The following is a 22,801-nucleotide window of genomic DNA, read 5'->3' on the forward strand; positions in this document are numbered from 1 at the left end:
TATACTTATCTGGTTATAAATTTTCGTTTTTTCAGCAAATATTACTTTGTAAAAATAGAAATACAATTTGGGATCCGAGCAATTATAGTAGTGTCATTGATAATGGCATGGAACCGTGGATATTTGCTCCCCTCAATGATTATAAAAGTTCCATTAATTGTGATTTATGCAACAAAAAAAGATCATGAATAATCATTTTGAGCTGAAGTTAAATGTAAAAAAAAATGCTAAGAAAATAAAAATCATTTTGCAAATGATTAGTAAATAAGTCTCGCTTAATGTTATAGACAAATAAGAAATGCATGAATCATTGATTTTAATTTAGCCAAGTGAATGACAACCTGTGAAATGAAAAATATGTGCATGTATTATTTTTGCTGATATGAAAGGTTTTTTTTTCTATTGTGAAATTCTGAGAAATAAAAACTATTTTAATTTTTTCCTCTGCAAAAAATGGATGTCCAAGATGCGATGGGTTTGGAAATTGTTTAATGCTTTGAACCGCTCCTAGAAATTAGTATTATTCCTAATTATTTTTTACATTTCTTTGCAAATAAAATTATTTTCATTAGTGTGTTCAATTCAAAATACAATGTGCGTGTAATCTGCATTTTTCAAAGTTGTAAATCTTTATATGTTGGGAAAAAAAATTTTGGTCTTGCCATTCACTTATAACTTTATAAATATAGTTAATAATTTAACTATATTTATAAAGTTATATAATTTTTATTCAAGATTTTTCTATAAAAGAAGAAAACTGACACAGGTAATAATGGAAAGGTTGAAATCTTTCCTCAGTGGCTCCATAACCCTAAAATGGACTTGTTTGATTAAGTTTTAAAAATTAATGATTTTTATGATGTTAAATATTTTTTTTAACCTTTTGCTTACTAAAGAGAAGCATCCCACAGAAGCTTGTTGTGGGTCATGAAGCTTGAGGCTCCACAATTCCGTGGCAAATTAAAAGATTGGCGATCGAAATGGGCTGCAGGTGGCGTAGAGCAGAACTCTTTTCCTATGGCAACACTTCACATGCTTTCCCCATTAGCGTGTGGAAAGTCATAGAGGAAGGAAGTACGTTAGTTTCTCTCTTGATTTTCCTATAGATTAAAATCTTTTAACTTGAAAAACTATATGGAACTGAAAACTACATTAAACATAGTTCTAAAGAAAAGTATCACGGAAATTTTTTAAAATATTTTTATTAAGTAAAAAGGAAAAATATTAAAAAAAGGGAAAAATATCGTAGTACATTCCCATATAACTGAAAAGAGGAGGAGAGGGAAGGGAGAAGGGCTAAAGGCATGAAACCGGTCTCTCCCCAGATGGCGTATTCGAGTGTTGCGATCGCGAATTGTAGTCAACTTTTCCTCCCTGACAACGTGATTGATCTAAAGCTAGATGTGCTTCAAGCCGTTCTTCACAGATAGGCTCCATCTACTTACTTCTGGTTCAACAAGTGGACCAGAATGACAGGCTTCACAGGTGCTATAAACGCCGTCAGCAGAGTTAAAACAGTTTATCTCTGTAAAGTCTGTGCTAGCTTTTTCGTGAAATATAAATTTAATATGAAAAAAGGAAGTAAATATTTTTAATATGGTGTTAGTAGTATGCTAAATTTCTTATGCTTCCTCCTTTAACTTATAAAGTCGAAATTTTGTTTCATTTCATCTAATTTACATATTAATGTGCTAAAAATGATTTTTTTTTTTTTTAAATTTTCTTTTGCAAGAGTAGCAGTGATTGAAACAGAGTTGTGTCAGAAGGCCACACATACATACATATCTTAAGTCACATTTTCTATGAAGCTCTTTTTCTATTCACAAGGACGTATGAATCAAAACTACTAACTAATATAACCCATTTTACCATGTTGGCGACGTTCCGACGTTGCTCCCTCTTTTTGAAAATAAACTAAAAGTTTTCCTTCAGTCAAGATTACAGGTCCAGAATGCAAAATAATGTACATTTACTTACTACTTCAAAATAGACGATTTATCCATTTAAAGACATAAAAATACGTTTCTGCAAAAAAAGAAGAAAAAAATTAGTGGCTCGAAATAGCCACATCAATATTTGGTGTCAGATATATTTTCCTAGAAAAGTGCAAAATCTCATATTGTTTCATCTAATAGTTTTCGAACTATGTCAATGAGAAGCATATTCTGTTAATATTTTCTGAAACAGAAGTGACGGTGGCAGGAATTTTCCTTTGATATAAAAAAAATAAGTTTTTTTTTATTTATTTCCAATTGCAAGGCATATATTACATTTATAAAAACAAGCCAATGCAAAACAATGAGCAAGCAATTATAAATATTGACCGAAGTCATTGAAGCCTCGGGCGCATTCTCTAGCTCTCCAATGCAGGGCGGTCTCGGAGTCGGCCGGCAGAGCCACGAAGTGCCTCGCATCGACTCAGATGAGCTCTATTCAGAGGTTCTCCCAGATCGCATAATGAACAAAGATCTCGAGGGGAGTCGAAAATACCAATTGTATGGAGATGTTCACTCAGGTAGTCATGCCCCGTAACAACTTCCGTCTTCCCCCTTCTCCGATGACCGTCGTAAAGCTTTGGACAAAATTTAGAACGCATGCAAAAAATTGTAGACCAGTTGTGTTGTTGTCGTATCTATGCATGCAGTGCTAGTGCAAAGATTAGAGTCCTCCAAAAGTCTTGATAGCAAGATTTGCAAGTTCTGGAGCCCGATGGCTGTGGAGAATTTCGATGGGGGGTGCTCCAAGTTGAAAGAGGGAGCCGATAATGGCCTGGCAGTCAAAAGCATGGTCTGGAGTTAGTTGCAAATGAGGACAGTACTTGCAGATGGGATAGGATTTTATATTGGTGTGTGAGATCTTCATACCTTTGAAATATCTAGTACGTAGCCTAGCTATTGTAGTGGAGAGGTTTCTAGGGCAGTTTAGATCGAGGATTGCTGCCTTGCTAAAAAGCTGGTTGAATATCCTTCGCCTGGCGACAGCAGCACAGGTGACAGCTCGAGGTTGATCTTCGTCGCGTGCTTCCTTCGCAAGGGCATCTGCGCATACGTTCCCCTCGATTCCTACATGAGCTGGGATCCACTGGAGAGTGCAGCGGATATTTAGTAAATGGAGATGGGTATTAATTTCTTGCGTTATTGATGTCTTACCGTTATGTATGGCTTCGAGTGCTGATTTTGAGTCTGAGAAAATCACAATTTCTCTTACTGGGTCGTTTAAAGAATGGGAGCGACAAATGACCCAATAAAAGAAATTGCGATTTTCTCAGATTCAAACCAGACCAGTTAGCCGTATAAATATGTTGACGAGGATACACCACGAGGAGGTGGGTTTACGCTGCACCCCAGTTAATAATCAACTTTGCGTCGTTTGCGCTGTTTAATTGTAAACATTTTTATAAACTCAAAATTTTTTTAAAAAGTTTCCGCAGTACGTTTTGAGTATGTAATTAAATTGATTATTATTATTTATTTTTTGAACTTCGTGCAGCATTCGTCTACATTAAAGCTATCCTCTTCCTCTATAAAAGTTTTCCAAATACTTGTCTTCAGTCAAGATTACCGGTTCAGGATGCAAAATAATGTCTTCCTCTTCTTTCTTCCTTATCCCCAAAATTAGCAGGGCTAAACAATGTCCATGAAATTCATGACCCGGAGGAAGTCGGCCACCAAAAGTGGGCTATTTAGAATGTCCCTTTTGTCCAGTCCTAGACAGTCCGGGATATGTTGGGGAGAAGACTCTACCCTCGAAAGAAAGAGACTTAAGGTGGCTGCTGGTAAGTCTGGTAAGCGCCGTCTGGTCCTTGCGGTTGGAAAATAATGTACATTTACTTACTACTTCAAAACTACTAATTCAGGGGCTCTAGTCTACATAACGTTTGAATTTTTATTTAAAATGATGAGAAAGCTTTCCAAGAGAACGTCGCTAACTTCCTCCCTCGCCTTAACTCTCAATTTTTGATGAAACTGGCTCAATCGAAAATATTAGGTCCATGACGATTTGTTTGAATAATGAGCTTTCCAACGGCAAAGAGAGGATAAGATTTATTTAGGAAAATACAATAATTGTGAAATGGATGCATGATGTGTATGATCAGCCTGATATATATGCTTGTCGTGCATTATTTTTTGATTCGCTCTTTAAAATTTTAAATGAAGTTCGTATAAAATTGACTGATTCTAATTGCATTTTCTAATAAATAAAAATTAAGAAAGAAAACGAAAGGTCATAAATATATGTCGAAAGGCCAAAAGCAAAATTTGCCGAATAGGGAAAATCTCAAAGAGGTCGCTAAGACCTCCCGTGCTCTTGGGGTATATGCCCTTTCCCTGAAAAAAAAAGTCCCGCAGTGGACTAATCGTTAAGACACGGTTCAAGAGTGGCGCTAGACTTAGCCCGACAGGGGGTCAGCAATGCCCCGACAGGGGGGCTAATATAATTTTGAAAATAAGCAATAATTTTTAATATACGAAAAATAATTAATATGACATAGACATATTTGTTCTGATAATAAATAAACAATATATACACATCCATCATAAGATTCTACAGTGTTCTCAATTAAATATTCTACTCAAACAATAAAAAATTTATGCACAACTAGAAAAAATTCCAAAAATTCGAACTTACTACTACTAATGTTTAATTCCGTAGCCTTGTAATTTTAAACCTAATCCAGCAGACAAGAGAACTCCAGGATCAAGTAGTGGAAGAAATTTTTGCATTCGTGGAGGACGTTTTGATAGCCCGCATTTGAGTTACATGGAGAGGAAAACCACGAAATCCTCCCGCGGTTAGTCTGATACCCAGGGAACTCTAAGAAATGATCCGTTTACCACTGAGGATATTTCACGTCAGCACTGTGGTCGGTGAAAGCCGGGTGTGGAATTCATATCACTCAGCCATCACTGGGATTCGAACTCGGTGCACCTCATTCGGAGGAGAATGCTCTATCCCTTGAGTCTAACTTTATTGAGTAATAACTCTGCGGCAGGTACCAATTTTCCAATTTTATTGATTGGTACCAATTTTATTGATTTACTTAAATTTAATCACCTTCAAAATGTAAATGGTAATTCAATCGTAATTTTTGTAGAAAAAAAGGGAAATAAACCGTTTTTCCTCTAAACCTGCAATGAATGCAGAAGCAACCACGAGGGTTAGTGAGCAAAATGAACAGGTAGCGGAGCCTTCCAGTTCCTTAAATAATTGTTAAATTACTAGTTATTAACATGCATACTTAAAAAAATACGAAAAACATTTTTCAGTATTAAGAAATAATAATTAAAACTGCCATCAGCTGGAATAGAGCCCCCGATCTCACAGTTTTGTGTTAGATTTCATAATCATCAGCCCCAAATATGGATGGGTAGTCTAATGTAAACAATAACAAGCGTCCTTAAACCGGAAGAAATTTAGAAAATTTCCGGTGTATCCCTCCGCTCATGTTATGACTACGAGGCGATGTGTGAACAAGCCTAATATTCTATGCAGTTTTGTTATTGTAATTTGAGTTCAAATCTAAACATAATTGTACCATTCATAAGAGCTTTCTGAAATGTATTGATTCTCAGAGGTCGTAAGGCCAAAAAAAATTTTGGAAAGTTAATATCTCATTGTGAATAATTCTTAAGGTTTGCCATGTTTTGTATTTTATCCCTTATTTGGCTACATTTGAATAAAATGTCGCGAAAAATTTATTTTTAAGTTAGCTTAATTAGAAAATATTCTAATGATTATAATATTAATATGATAATGCTGAAGTTTAAAGGCTGAAAGAAAGAACTCGGTACATGTGAAATACTACAAAAGATATGATGCAATAATATGATGGCGCGTTTTTTCAATCTGCGGCGTAAAAATATATCGGAAGCAGTAACCCGGAAGTCTGGAAAGAGCAATTTTACCACTAGCGCCACCACCCTTAGCTTTACACGATCACCCATCCATACAAACCTGCCTTGCGGATATTTTTTAAAATTTTTTTTTAAATTCAATAAATTAAGTCATTTGGATACTTGACATTCTTGAAAAATGCTTTCCAAATTACCATTTTTAACGTTTATAACAAGTATCTTCAGTTCATTTAGAACATTGGTTCTCAACGGGGGCGATAGCGCCCCCCTGGGGGCGGTGGGAGTATGCAGAGGGGCGGTGAACTTGTTTTGGGCAGTAGGGGGGCGTTGGATATGTTTTGGGCTGTAGGGGGGCGATGAGCATGTTTTGTCATCCAAATTTAATTTTAAAACTTACAAATAAAATTATTAAATTAAGATTTTTTTAATAAATAAAATTAATCTGAAATTAATATTAAGGAAAAAAATATTAAATTAATATAATAAATAAAAATTATCCGATGCACCATTTATACTAGCAATAAAACGAACTTATAGGACACCTATTCTCCGATCCGAACCAACACAGCTCAGCGCATGAATCAGCTCTGACTTATTCAAGCCATTTGGTGGAAATTGAAGTGCATAAGCTTCCAGTATGAATGCTTGATCTGATCCGTGTTCCGTGTTTCTTATAATGGTCTTCGCTAGCTTCCTTACGGTTTCTCCCCCAGTTTCGATTAGATCTCATAGTTTATTTGGTCAGGTACATGCGCGAATTTGTTCTTTATCCTAAATTATTTATTAATTTTGAGTAATTGGTTGATTGTTTTTTCATCGTTTATATTTTGCTGCAACCAACAATGTTGGTTGACAAAAAGAAGTGTCAATACAGTGCCCCGTACTTAAAGTTAGGATTTGTTCAATCACTGTTGAACTCTCAACTACCCATGTGTTTACTTTGTAATATATTTTAATCTAATGAGGTAATGATATCTTACCCTAAGCAGGAGCATTCGCAAAAAACTCATCCTGACAAACAAAATAAAGATTTGTCATTTTTCACGAACATCTTTTTTCACGTTTCTGAAGGCACCTTCGGTCTCAGGGTTACTAGCAACCTTATCACAAAAATGAGACGATGATTTGATAGCTTCTTATAATATATCAAAACTTATTGCTAAATCTGGGAAAGCTCATACCATCGGAGCAGAGTTTATACTGCCGATTGTCAAGGAAGTTCTAGAAACAGTTTTACACCAACCAGCCGCATCCAATGTGATAAAAAAATATCCCATAAGTAACGATACAGTGCGGCGACGAAATGACGAGATGGCTGAAGCAACTCTTTATGCAAACTTTTGATACCCAACGAATTTTCCCTTTAAGTTGTTGAATCAACCTTGCCAGGTAATGTAGGCTTTACTTTAAGCATAGGTCCGATTCGTAAAGGTAGGAAAAATTATTCAAGAGATATTTTTTGCAAGAAGCTTGATTACAGATATCTAAGGTAAATCTATTTTTAATACTGTCAAAGATTATTTTAAAGAGAAAAACATTCCTCTTGCGAATATTATGTCCATTGTCACTGATAGGTTTCCGCAGTGGTGGGTCGACATTGTGGGTTTATCGCCCTTTTGGAAAGGGAGGTACCAGATATTTTAGCTGTTCACTGTGTTCACAGACAGCATTTAGTAGGGTAGGGAAAAAAATTTCTGCGAGTGTTTGCATCAATCATTGCAATATGCAATGATTCATTGCATACATTCAGAAATTGCATAAATTAATATGCTGAAAAACAATTGATTTCGGGGGAGGAGTCTAACCGAAGGAAAGATGAGCCACAAGGTCAAGTCAAGCCATATCGGCCAGGGGTGAAAGCGAGACGGAAAAGAGGAAAGGCTGGTAGTAAAACCATCCCAGTTATAGCTAGTTATGGGGAGGAGTTTACTTATTCCTTTTTTAAATTTTTCAACAATATCTACTTTATCTTGGAAAAGAAGCAGTTTTATATATATGCCAGAATTATAAAAGAAATCTTGATAGTTACAGATATTTCATTTTTTTCGAAAAAAATGCTGGAATGAAATGTTTTACGTACCAGGGTTTTCTCTTTTCCGTCTTGCTATATAAGGGCTTTCACCCATGATATCGGCTGAGAGCAAAATTCACAGTAATGCTCTACGATTGATTATTCAGACAGCTGTCTAAGAAAACAATGAAAAATTCAATCGTTTGCTACTATTCACTGAGATTTGCTGGCTTTCCAAAAGCTTCTGTCTCAATAGGTATTGGAATCTTTTCGACTCTGGTCTAGAGTTCCCTGAAAACAGAGATGTAGCTCTGAGAGGCGGATTGCTATAATTTAAGAAAGACTTTGGTTGATTTATCTGTAAAATTTAATGACTTAAATTTACCACTTCAAAGCGACGAGCTCAATTTGATCCCTACAAAATCAGTCATTTCTGCCTTTCTAAAAAAAACTCATTTTGTGGAAGCAGAATTTTGGTTGGAATAAGTTCAGACAAGCAGACGAAATTTGCTCTGATGATGCAAAAGAATATAGTCAACACCTTGACTCTTTACACATGGACTTTTCTGACCGTTTTAAAGATGTTTTGTTTCTTGGAAGTCCCTCAATTTTTTTATGGGTTATCGACCCTTTTGTGAATATTGAAACAGCAGAAGCTCAGATTTACGAGGAATTGGTCGAACTTTTAACTAATGAAACTTTGAAGTGGTGATCGTCTCAGAGAATTTTTGCTTAAAGGTAACATCAATCGCCTCTTCCTCCTAACTTGTCGAGCGTGAATTCAGTGTTGTTACGAATCTCGTCACAAAAAAGAGAAATCGACTCGAAATTGTGCAACAAGGGGTTTTGCGTCTTCATCTCACTAACAGTATTGAACCGAGAGTGAAGAAATTGGTTCTGAACCATTAAATACAATCATCCCACTAACATAGTTTCTTTAATGTTTCGTTAATACTACTTTTTAGTGTTAAAAAATTATTTTGGGTGTTTTTTTGATTATCTAATTAAGAATAAATTATTCTTTTCAAGCATATGTTTCTTTGCTGTATTTTTTTTCATTAAACGTATTTATCTTTATCATAACAAATAAAGTGCGATTAATTGCCGTGAGAAAATTATATAGTTAATGTACACATTATTTTTAGAAAAAAACAAACAAATTTAGAGCGTAAAAAATTGCTTAAAAAAGTTGACTCTTATAATTCAGCACACCTAACTAAGTCCCATCCTCTGAATAACTGGATTTCCACAAAGGGGGGCGTTGAAATGTTTTTTGCTCCTTAAGGGGGCGGCAACGTTAAAAAGGTTGAGAATCTATGATTTAGAAGTAAACCATAATTCGGCTTATCTTATTCATTTTCAGCTTATGTATATACACCAAAAATTATTCAAAACTAGATTAGATATAACTCAAGGACTGCAAAGTTAACTGTCGGATATAAAACCTTATTTAAGATTGAAAATGGTAAAACGAGGAGAAATCTACGTTCCTCGAATTAAATATTTTAAAAATAGTCTGTTTTTGGGTTATAATATTCGTAATTACCTTAATAAACTTTAATCGTAATGTCGGGGTTCCGCCGATGGAAGACATTTAATATAAACACACTAACGCTTTATATCAATTAGTAATTAGTTTTAGAATTACAATTATAGAATAATTATTATAAGATTATTATAGAATTAATATAGAATTAATAATTATTATAGAGTGAAAGGTTTTAAAAGACAAATATTTGTTAATGTTTAATATTTAATCTATGAAAAAACATAACACATATTGAAATCTAACGAATAGCCCCTGATAAATTTCGTGACAAAAAAAAGAAAAAAAAATTGAAGCTTGATTGATTTCCGGATTTTAGAAACACCTTCTAGTTTTACTATTCAATCAAATTGGTTTCTATGTCGTTCATCCCACCTGTCTCAGTAGTGATTCAGCATATATTGATATCATTTTTGTTTCGTTCTTACTTAATATTAATTTGCTTGCGACAATTATTTTTTTACGTATTAATTGTTTAAATATTAATTTATTTTTGAATTGACAATTTCAATCATCTCTTAGGTACTTAAAACTGCAGCATATCACATGAAAATATTAAGTATATATCATTTTTACAATAAAGTAAAATGAAAAAGAATTCTGATCCTTAGGAACAGATATTAAATAGTCTCATGATCGAATGATGGAGCATAATTACCTTTTAAACAAATCAAATTTTTTTTTTACCTTTTAAACTAAAAATTTGCTTATTTTTATATAACTTATTAATACTCAAATTATTCAAAAGATGATATGACAACGAAGTTTTTTTATTTTATTCAGTCATTTATTTACATTTTTTCCACTTCTTTACTTATTTTTATTTCATTAAATTAAATGCACACTGTTAAAATAAAAACAAAGCTGTCAAATTTTTATATATAGTTTCGATTTATAACTTTAAGAAATTGCTTCGACTTTGATTAGGAAATTTAAAAGCCTTATTAATGAAAAAATTGAGAAGCCTTATTAACTTTAGACACATAATGACAACAAAAAGGAGTTAAAAATAGAATGATCAATAAACAATAAAATCGTAAGCTAACTAAATTAATTAATTTCGTGTACGAACTATAATATTACAAATTAAACATATTTCATATTTAGGGGAAACATGGAAAATTTGATCACACAGGAGTTTTAGACAATTTTTTTCTCATGTTTTAACATTTTTTTAGCTGATGATCATTTGATTTCAATGCTCTATTAAACAAAATCATATGTTGTTTCTGTCTATTAGCAGTAAGTAAAATTAAAATTAAATTACATTTGTTATATCAATTTTATCCGGAACAGACCAAATCAAGAGTTTTGGCAAACAGGCCAGTCAAAGAGGGAATTGAATAGTGGCCCGCCATTTAAATAAATAAACAAAACAAAAAAATCTCAATGTATATATAAAAAAACTGCTCAAATCTTTCACGTTTTGATTGATTTACAAAAATTGATTTAATAGAAACATTTGCTTACCTCCATGTGAAAGATTTATGTCTTCTTAATATCCTACAAAAAGTTGATATAGAAATTCCTATTTCATTCTCTTACGATTGATTTGAAAAATAACAGAATTAAATCAACTACAATAATTAAATAAAGTAAACAATTATGCTAGTTGAAACATTTAGGATGATTAAAGGAAAGAAAGCTTTTATAATAAATTAGAAAAAATATCTTCTAAATTTTGTAAGAGAGAAAAATTCGAATGGAACGAGTCCCAATTTAAGGACAGTATGGAAATCTCAAGACAGATTCTAACAAGACCCTCCCCCTATCTACAGCCCTAGAAATGTTTTCTTCTTAGAAATTTATGACCAGAAATCAAACAAAAGGGTGTTTCTGTGGATATCTGATATTTCCGAAGTTAGGAGAAAAGAGCCCCTAGGCCAGGGGTGGCGAACCTTTATACACCAACGTGCCAATTTTTCTAAAAAATTGTTTAATGAGGTCATAGACGTGCCAAATAATTTTGACTTCGTGATTATTTGGAAAATAATAGTACTAAATACTTATTAATTATAATTAAGGCCCGGATTTTGATGACATTTGCATTTTTTTGCATTTTTTGCATTTTTGGACATTTTTTGTCTTTTAGAGCATTTTTTTAGATTTATAAAATTTTCTTTAAATTTTGGGGCGTATTTTGCATTTTAATGCATTTTTTAAAGTTTTTTGTTAATTTTTTCCAATTTTTATTATTTTTTTATCAATTTTCATTATTACACTGGCTTCCAAACAATGAAGAAAATCTATAGAATATTAACAGGTGAAGCAAAATCTTTTCAAATTGAAGAAGAATTGTAAGTAAGTGAGACCGTCTTTTTCAAGTACTCACCTATAACATCAGTAGACGTTGAAAGAAGCTTCTGCAGGAATGAAAATTTACTTTCAGACAAGAGACGCTCGTTTACATTTCAAATTATCAAAAAAGATTTAATAATCCAATGTAATTCTGATATTTAGTAATATTATGAGATGGAAGTTGTTATATCCATTAAAGTTTCTATACGAAATAAAAATATTTTGGTGTCAATATATTTTCCTTTTTTTGTTATTTTAGAATATAAAACGAATTTTTCAAACTTTAATGAACGTAGAACAAGTATTGCATTGCTTTATATTTTTTAAATGACTCATAATAATTTTAGAGAGCAAAAAAAATTTTTAATTCAATATTTTTACTTTATTTAAGGCATTTTTTGCACAATTTTTGGATTTTTAAGGGCATTTTTTGCACTTTTTAAGGGCATTAGTTGAGATTTTTTAGGTCATCAAAATCCGGGCTCTAATTATAATAATCAGCTCAAAACTCTTTATTTACATTGAAAGAGAAATACATTTTGCCATGTCTTAAAACAACTTAAAGTAACATCAATGTGAATTCTGTTGTTGCAGATTAGATGACAAATAACTTATATTAAGTTGTAGGATGTTAGTTTAAGCAGGACAGTTATTATTATTTTTTTTTGCTAGTTATTTATTTTTAGCTTGTTTTTTATGGTTATTAATTGTTTTTTTTAGCATTAATTGTTAATTCTTTTATCAATGATTGTTTATTATTTTGTTCGCTTTTGTGAATTTTATTTTAATTGTTACATATGCTTAATAGTGTAATAACATTTGTGTAATAACAATTCATAGTGTAATAACAATTGTGATCGATGGCGTGCCCAAAATATTGTGTCTCGTGCCATAAATGGCACGCGTGCCATTGGTTCGCCATCCCTGCCCTAGGCAATATCAAGAAGCTAAAAACATATTCTCACAATGTAAAGTGAGGAGGCTATTTAACAACTCTGTGGGTGGTAGCTACAAAAGTGGGGATATTTTCATCAGTAGAAAAAGCGTTTTATTGCTCTTTTGGTTAGAAAAGTGAAGAATAACAATTATTTTATGTTTGTAAGCACTTCGATTAGATTTTAAAAAGCATCCAACTATGTAAAAAATAAAGAATAATCTGAATAAATCTCTGAATAAAACTTTAAAAAAAGAAGAAAAAAGTGGGATCTGGTGGCCCTCTTGAGTTATAAATAATAAATGAGTTAGAATTTAAAAAAAAAAAAAAACAATTAATGCAATGAGATTTTAGACTTTTCGGGGGCCCCATCAGAACTCGGGGCCCTGGGCCAGGGCCAAATGGGCCCATCCTTAAAAACGGCTCTGGTTCAAAATTACAAGGCTACGAAGTTAAACTTTAGTAGTCGTAAACCCGAAAATTAGGTCAGCTGTTCAACGACGGATAGAATAAAATAAAATAGCAAGATATACAAATTTTTATATTATTTTGTGGAAGGTAATTTTAAATTGTAAAATACAAAATTTGAATAAAATTGATTGAATAATTAAAGATAAATGAAATTTAAACAAACCGACGTTTTTAAAATTTGAACTCAGAAACTAATCGATCGATTGCTCTGAAAGTTTGTGTTTTGAAATTAAAAGGATGTAAAAATATGTAGAGCATACAATTCAATATATTTTATTATTATTTAATAAACTAGTAAAAAATAACAAATAATTATTTAAAATTATTTTTGCTTAAAAATTTGTGTATAATTTTTTTTCTTCTTTTTTTTTTTGTAATTTAATGTATACATTTTTCAATACACTCAAGAAGTTCTCGAGATAATGCGCAATAATCGAAGTATGAAGTTAAAATTAAAGGACCCAAACTTTCCATCTCTCTTTTTGCCATAACTTTGGACACTATCATCTTCCAGATTGCGGCTGTTTCCGCATTTTGAAAATTAAAAACCTAAAACTAAACTTTTGACAAACTTGCATGTTTATCCTGAACAAAATGCGCTTTAGTGCTCTTTTTCGTAAAAATATGGTATTGACTCTTTATACGTGAATATACGATTAAATCAAAAGTTAATCAAGGTGTTCCCTTTTTCCATTTCATACACTGTACATAAAATAAGTCAATGAGAATCTATTTATGTTGATTAATATATATTTTAAGATATTGAATACGGACAGTTTAATTGTTTCTCTGAATCAATCAACAATCTTTTTACTGCTAAGAAAATGATTAAAAAAAAAATTAAATCTGCCAAAAAAATTAAAATAAATTACAAATATTTTGTTACTGTTTGTTTTTCTTTTTTTTCCGACTGCTTATTTAATGCGTTGATTAAAATATAAACCTTGAATCCGAATAAGTAAATGATTTTCCTCATTTAAAAGTATTAAAAAAATGAAAAAATTAAAACTGAATTTTTTTTATTTTATTCTTTTACTTTCATTTTGCTTGAAAATTTCACAAGGCAATTATGTGATCCCATAAACCATTAATAAACAGTCCTCTTTACAAATTCTTTTTTATGTAACATATGTTATATAAAAAAGAATTTGTAAAGAGGACCTGCCTCTCTCTCTCTGTCCCTCAGGCTTTTGTCAGTTATTCTCCCAGTAAAGAGGGGTGATTATCTATCCCCTCCTCAGTTCTCCAGAAAAAAGAATAGCAGTTTGAAAGATAAGTTTCCAAGAAAATCAAGATGTGTTTGAGGGGAAAGGATTTCTATGGGTCTTCGAAAAGTTTTCAGTTTCAACCATGTCTGATCGCATCCGGACTCTAGTTTAACAATGTATGAGCAAAGTTAGGAGTAGTGGAGTGAAACTACAATTACATAGAATTTACAATATATTTTACTAAATTTTGTTACTAATTCTTAAAAATAAATAAATAAAAAGTCAACTACAAAAATTTTTATTAGGCATTTGTAAATGAATTTTTGACATTTTTTAGAAAAAAAAATGTGACCAGACTATTTTCCCGACGAGACTTTAAATTTTTCCCGATGGGGGGGGGGGGGGCTGGCCATGCCCGACGGGGGTGCTCCAGCCCCCCTGACCCCCTACTGGCGCCGCCTTTGACACGGTTCCCAGCAGATCACCGAAGTCAAGCATCACTGACTACGGTGAGTGTGCGGGTGGGTGACCACTTGGATCAGCCTACGTAGGGACCGAGGGTGTGCGGCATTGGTCCTCGTTAAGCTGTTCTACCGTAAAGTGCTCGACTTCATGTGTAGGTAGTCGGGCTACCGAAGCGGGGGTGCCATCTTCTCTGCGGAGGATCATAATTGTGATGGCATGTCTTCGGATCATCCTCAGGGATGCTTCCCGGACCGTCGCCAATAGCCCATTGTGCAGCTCTAGTGCGACGTAAATTAATAACAACAACAAATAATTAACGTGGGCAAAATGCGAAAAAAATAACATGTAGTGAAAATAGCAGTTTTGTGATCAAGCATGAGAAAGCGAGCTAGTACAGTTACTAGTTTTCAATTATCAAATATCTAGCAAACTATTGCTATATACAATTACATAAATTCTGTAGTTTATTAGGAGATATTACTTTTTCTTTTAGGTATAAATTCAGATCTATTTCGTAGAGGAAGGCTGAGCAGTAACATCGATTTAAAATCATAAAACAAGAAATAGCGCGAAATTTAAGGAACTATCATGACAAGTTTAATTTCATCCAATAATGTAATAAATTTAATAATAAATAATAATAAATTGAATTTTATTTGTTTTTAAAACGAAAAAGAAATGCAATCGATTCCAAATTATTCTCGTGAGAGAAAATAGTTTATTTATTTGACGCTAGGTGCTGCTAAAATTTCTTTTCACCATAGCCAAGCAACAGACATTTAGCTTGTTGTTTGTGGCAATAACTCCTCTAAAGAATCAAAATATGGTGAAAGAAAATGTTTCGCGATCTACTGAATAAGAAGATTATATTGCGACTATTTTAAAACCTATACTGAAGCTTTACATTATTCTTTTTCTTTAATTTTGGATGTTATTTGTTCTGCATGACGTCATAAATTAATCATCTTTGAGAACATAAATAAGAAGTAAATTTTAGGTAATCTCTCATTTTATTATCGTGCGCCATTTTCGATTTACGCCATTTTGGCAGTGAAATATGATGTCTCATGTTTAATTAATCAATTCGTGAATAGTATATGATACATAATTGAAATTCCTAATATTACTTTTTTTTAAAAATATCTATAAACATTTTGAGTTTCAGAGGCGTAAGAATCTTGTAAATAATTCATAAAAAGCATTATTTACTTTTCATATTACAAAAGAAAACGAAAACAATTCTATAACACTTTTATTTAGCATTACCTTCGATTCCAGGCTGAATCCATTTTTTCAGAACTGTAATCCCTTTTATTTATAATTCTTATTAATCAATACAAGCTAAAACTTCCCGTTATTATTCATGATTCATAAAAAGTCGCAAAATTAAAGACATAAAATTTGATATTAGTTTTGAGCCTTTGCAACTGAAAAGTTCTGTCAATTAATTTGAAATTGTTTAGTTGTAATATTGTGAATTTGAAATGACTATTTTGCTTTCCCTTCAGTTTGATAAATGATTGAGTGTTGTACAACAAGCTTCAATATGTAAGTTTATGAATGTATTGTTTTTTTATAATCCTAACATTAAGCATACAAATGGGAATGAAACAAACATTGGTTAAATACAGTAAACTAATAAGTGACTTTTTAAATCTAAGCTTGGTGCGAATAATCTTTGTTAATCTACCATTGACTCTATAAAAAATTTCTATCAATCTTAATGAGAAATTTTTACCTTTATTGTGTTTTTGCTTATACAAGGTCTTGAGCAAATCACTGACTTCAGGGAGATTTCCATATTGTAATTTGTAGCAGAATAATTTGTAGCAGATCCGGGCAGCAGCCCAGAAGAAACTAAATTAAACATCACAGAAACTTGAAAGGTATTCCCGAGCAAATGTTTACCTGTTGTTTTTTTAAAAAATTGCAAGTTAATAATCTTTTTGGCACCTTGACGATTGTAGTTGGCATGTCAGAGAACAATACGCAAATAAAAAAACATTGCACACACGAAGCACTAATATGTAATTAAGTCTCAAGATATTCAATTTTTACGGAACAGGGCAGCTAAATGTATGATTTATAATAATTTATGTAGTATAATTTATTTTCCTTCAATATTAAAAAATTTTATCTATCTCAATATTAAATGTGTATAAATGATATTTATGTTTAAAAGTTATTTTAGAAGAGAAGCATTACTTACAATTTAATCATAAAAACTTTTATGATTAGTTTTAATGAACCATTATGCAACAAATTTCTATAAAGCAGCTACTAAAATAATTGTTTTTAAAATATTGAATTGAAAACAAGTATTTAAAAGTTGAAAAAAATTATACGTGTGCATTTGTAAGCCTTAATATATTAGGATCTGTTGACAGGGATGAGATTTTTTCGGTTTTGTCTCTTGAATTTCGCTTTCTTTTTTTTAAATAAATATCCCGCTTTTTTTTTTTTTAAAAAAGAAATTCAGATGTTGAAATAAAATAGTTATATTTATTTACCATTTTCAAAGATAAACAGAAAATTCAAACTACACCCTAACTGCTAACCTTTCCGCATTTTTATTTATTTTCAGGGTTGGGTTTTTATTTATTTTCATTTATTTGGGGTTTTGTAGAAAACCCCAACCCGGGTGGGTTTTATTGAGCTTTTTCTGAGTTCTATTGGACTTTTTTGCTTTTTTTATGTAGGGGTTTTCAAAAGAGAGGGCAGGGATAGGTACCTTATTTTAAAAAAGCTTATTTTAATATTAATAATTAGGCTTAATTTTATAAATTGACTTCATATAGATAATTAATACAAATAAATCAGGGTTGGAAGTTTTTGACACATGACGGTTTATACCGTGGTTTTTACCATTATGTCAAAAAGCAATAATTTTGATAAAACTGTATTTTAATTTGAGTTTAACTGCTTATGATTTAAAATTAATTCATTTTTGGTCAGTAAAATTAGAAAAAAAAGTTGTTAAAAGATATTTAAGAACAGATATTTGCATTTTCCCAACATGATTATATCAAATCATACTATTTGCAGTAAAATATTAGGATACTAAACAAAATTTTCAACATTTCCAAGCATCATTTTGTTTGGCATATTACATTACTGATGAATGTCAAGTCATTCCTGTTACTGATGAATTCAAGTCATTTCACACAGGATTTCTTTTTATTTATATTTTAATCTTAAGAAATATTTGAGGAAAATATTTTATTTGCATGGAGAACGAATCTATGGCACTGAATAATCAATGGCCATACACTCAAATCTAGCCAGCAAGGTGACTCTCCAGTCTCCAACACAATTAGTTTCTTAACTATAGGTTAATTTTGTTTAGGCTAGACTACATATATATTTCAATAGAATAGCTCTTATATATAACAGGATAAGAAAAGATATCAATCTTAGAAAAACCCACTTTAGGGTGGGTTTTATTGGGCAGGTGGGTTTTTTGCAACCCTGCTTATTTTAGCTATTTTCTCTGATTTTATGCACAGAAAATAAGATTTTCAGTATTTTTATCAGTCCTCCAGATAGCTCGTCTTTCGTAATTCAGACATCGCTGCTTCCTGTTTTCTGGTGTGACAGCAAACGAAAAAAATAGAGGTGTATTTGCAGTTGAAATGTTTAGTTGCTCATTCAATTAATCTTGTAAATTTTTATTTTTATTATGTCTTAACAAAAACAATACAAACAAGCTTTATGAAAATCCCATATCCAGACTCTGCAAATATCTCGATTCTTATTCACACGATTTTAATATCACTCATCGATTTTCGTATTAACCTTATTTAAAAGTTGCACATTGCGATTCTTATTTACGATATTTAAAAAACCAATATTGCGTTTTGTATTTATGCATTTATGAAATCGTGATTTTATTATCAAACATTGTATTATTTCTATTTAAAAGTTGAACGTTGCGATTCCTATTAAGTTGATTTAAATATCGTGCATTGCGATTCTTATTTACAAGATTTAAAAATCCAATATTGTGATTTGTATTTACGCATTTTTAAAACCCTATGTAGCGATTCGTGTTCATGCAATTTAAAAATTATGCATCGTGGTTCGTATTTACGTGATCTAAAAATTACGCATCATGATTTGTATTTTTGCTTTTTTTAAATTCGATATAGAGTTTCATATTCACGTGATTTAAATGCCTCATCGGGATTCATATTCTCTCAATTTAAAATCATGCATGTGATTTATAATGACATGGTTTACAAGTTTAAAAATCGTACTTTTGTCAAATTTTTGGATATTTATATATTCTAGGATTTCCTCTTTTTTACTTTCTGACTACTGTCATCCCTGTGTTGAAATGTTTTCTTCTGCTTGTGCCTTATTCTAGCCTTGATTTTTATGGGTAATAATTAAGTCTGGTGGTGAGTAAAATAAAGAGAAATTTTTTTAAGCTTATCATTGAATTCTTCAAACAGTAGGCTAATATGTTGCCTAAGCAGTTAGGATGATAGAAATATAATAAAGATAATAGATTATAATTATTTTCAGTGACCATTTTTCATTGCTATTTTTTCCATAGTTTATTTTTTTTTCTTATGTTTTAATTTTGGAATTAGTTAGTTAAATGTAGTGATCTAAAAAGATATTTCACGTTCATTTTGCTATTAGTTTTGAGAATATCATTAGCTTAATTATAAAAAAGGAAATGGAAGTTCTCAAACTAAACAGTATTGTGAAAAAAAAAAGAAATAAAAGCTGCAATGTAGGAAATATTTTCAATTGTAATATAATCATAAAATACACAAAAGCTATGAAGCGTCAAATAAGTCCCCTTTATTATTGTAAATAAATTACTCATGAACTGTGTATATTTCAATCTAAATATTAGTACTAACCAAAGATGTAAAATGAACTTTGTTTTCATTTTGAGAATTAACTAGAGTCAGTTAACTTAGCTATTTCATCATAAACAAAATCTTGTATTAACTATTTAATTTTTTTCATGATATGAATTTTTAAGAGAAAAAATTCTTTTGATATATATATATTTAATTTGAATGTTTTTACGTTCCCTTATGATTTAAAAAGAATTCGTCTGTTAATAGATTTTTTTTAATCAAAGAACTGAGTTTTTAGTAAATTGCTTCACATTGAGATCAAATATAATAATTTCTTCTTTTTTTATGGAACAGGTCTGAATGAGACCATGCATTCTTTTGTTGGAAATGAAATCAATAATCACACACAAAGTACTGTACATAATCTGCTTATCAATTAAGCTGAATATGTAAAATTTAAAGCTTGACTTAAAATATTTAGATTTTAACCCTTTGACTACGAATTTTAAAAAATGATTTTTTTTGTCCCATTTATTATTCAAAAGGACAAAATAGGTCACAAATAAGGCAAATTTAGGATTTTTCTGTCAAGTGGTTATCAATTTAGAGGCTGGGAAATATATATGTCCCGGCCGTACTTCATGGTGGGATACATGTGTCTATTAGTAATTTTTAAACATTTGTTGGGACAAATGAGTTCTGTTAGTAGTCGAAGGGTTAAGTCAGGCTGAGTATCGAGAAGTGTTGACATAGTTAATGACTTTGTCACGGTTGACAGTTAAATAATTTTAATACAAAGAAATATTTCACGACTACAAATATGTAATTTAAAATTTGTAAATCCTTCATGATTTTAGTCCGTAAAATTTGCAAATCCATGCAAGGTATGAAAGTAATTATATTGTGCCTCTGATAATGGTGAGACTGTAAGTTTGTTACTAATTACATTACAGCAAACGTTTAATCTTTCTTAGCATGTAAATTTTATATTTAAAATTTGCACAATTTTGTACTTGAAGAGTGATTTATTTGTTTAAAAATTGTTCTATGTGCCTTTTTTTATTTAAAAAGCCTTAAAAATGAGAAAAAAATTTCTTTCTTTTTTTCGACTGAGAAAGCAATTTAATAAGTTTGAATTACAGGCAGGTTAAGACACTTTTTTAGTAAGCAATTATTTTATAGCTGTATATTGAAATTTTTTCATGCATTTTTTAAATACAAACTTATAACATTTCTTTCAGTAGTTATGAATCTAATTAGAAAATCTTAAGATGTCAGAGGTATGCACCATGAAATAGATGTGAAAATTATATCAGAGTTCATTCTAGGCAGGGTAAACAGGGCGCAGCACCCTGTTGCCCTTTTAGTCAACAGAATCCACCCTGTTGCCCTTTTAGTCAAAAGAATCCACCCTGTTGCCCCTGATGTAATAGACTCTAAACCCTTTCTTTCCTCAATCCTTCTTTATTTTTTCTCCAAACTGTACAATGGATTTCTTAAATTTTCAACTATTTTTATTTAGTTTGTCATTGCTGTCAATACATAGATTTATATGACGGAAAAAATAGCCATCACACCCCCTTGTTGCACTTGTCTTAGAAAGTTTGCAGTTGCTTCCACTATCATTAAATCATAATTATTATTAATCAATTTAATTATTAAATCATAACTACAGACACTTAAAAACATACATTTATTATTTTATAAATATATGCAAGCATTTTAAATAAATTGCTAAGTTAATTAGCTCAATAACTCGATATATATGTTAATTTATTAATAAAAATGAGTAAATATGATTGCTTTGCTACTGTTAGTAAAATAAAAAAAATTTCTTTCACTAATTGACAATGTTTTTTCATAGAACGTGAAAAGCCCATAGAAAGAAATTATTGCCCTTTTAGAATAATAATGCCCTTTTTTTAAACGTTTGCACCCTGCCCTTTTTTCTGCCTAGAATGAGCTCTGATTATGTCCCTTCCCCTTTTGTACTACTCAACTTTAAAGGCATAGAAAAGGTCATATTTTTTTTCTTTAAAAAAGAAACAGATCTTACAATTGTCCTTAGTCTTCTTTGGTATCTGAATCTTTCTGGTTGTTAACTCTTTTCATAAAATTTTTTCCTCTTCATTTCGTTTAAAATAGCACAATAGATAAATGCAGTTAGATGTTTATGGATATTAATGAAATTATACAAAGGATTATTAGTCAATATTAGTTTTAAAAAGCAATTTTTAAATAAATTGGGTTAATATCAAAATTTTGTCAGAAAGTTTCCAAGACTCAAGCAAGTTCATACACTAGCAGAGATATCCCAAGAAATAGAAAAGTGCACTGATTTTCTTAAATATATTGATATTCTTAAAGTGAAAATTCTCAAATATGAGCAACAATGATATTTGATATTAATTTAGCCTAAAAATAATTTGCAATAGTTATGGTTACCAAGAAAGAATACAAAGCAATCTCTTAAGATTAAAAAAAGGAACAAAAGGATCATCCCCCCCCCCCAAATAAAAAGAGGACAGCACTTTTTAGTTTGCCATTATCTCTGAATTAGGACATGCAGACTGGGCTACCATTTCAAAAACAGCTAATGATAACACTGAACCCATGGTTTAACATTGCATAAGTAGAAATAATTAACTTTTGTTCTATATGAAGATATCTTGCTATGGTAACAATCATGACATTCTAAATATTTGTAGGTCCAGGTAAAAAAAAAAAAAAAAAAAGAGAGAGAGAGAGAGAGATAAAACATGTACATTTAATGAAAGCATGATAAATTTTTGTAAACAGAATCAAGCTGCCTGCACTTAAAAAATGATTGCCAAGATTGTTCACAACCAAGACAATTATCCCTTCCCAACACTTAGGTGTTATTGCTGGTAGGTGTTGGTTGAAGTAAATGTAGTTTACTTCTGCTTTAAAAAATACATATATTGTAGTGTCAGAACTAACAGAAAGATCTGACGTTGAGTTCTGAAAATTTATTTCAAAACTTAAACACAAATACTCAAATTAAAAAAATAATAAAAAACAATTACTTAGAAAGAAAGAAACAGAAAAAAAAACTCATAAATCCTGTTCAACTCTATCCAGTTATCTATATATAGCTCTAGACAATTTTTAATAAAATCTGCTCTGAGCTCTTTTATTAAAATATGCTCCTTACAATACTGTACCTTATCGAACA

General features: G+C 31.1%; 1 protein-coding gene across 5 annotated transcripts in view; it reads left to right on the forward strand.

Annotated features, from left to right (window-relative positions):
* Window positions 1–15,545: 15,545 nt before the first annotated feature.
* Window positions 15,546–22,801, forward strand: part of LOC107451075 (uncharacterized) — a 33,947-nt gene continuing 26,691 nt past the window's right edge. The window contains exons 1-2 of one of the 5 annotated variants that reach the window (XM_021145768.4): window positions 15,582–15,785; window positions 19,079–19,188. Coding sequence is in view for 1 of the 5 variants with exons in the window: in XM_087152528.1 (XP_087008654.1) it covers window positions 19,166–19,169 (4 nt within the window). In the remaining 4 variants the exon portion in view is untranslated. Of the gene's footprint in view, window positions 15,786–16,313; window positions 16,337–19,078; window positions 19,189–22,801 lie in introns of those variants that run through there. The other 4 variants (XM_087152528.1, XM_087152530.1, XM_021145766.4 and 1 more) reach the window with 4 other exon arrangements.

The sequence above is a fragment of the Parasteatoda tepidariorum genome, chromosome 9 (genome assembly GCF_982258835.1).
Source record: "Parasteatoda tepidariorum strain Cologne lab strain chromosome 9, Ptep-v5.0, whole genome shotgun sequence".
NCBI lineage: Eukaryota > Metazoa > Arthropoda > Arachnida > Araneae > Theridiidae > Parasteatoda > Parasteatoda tepidariorum.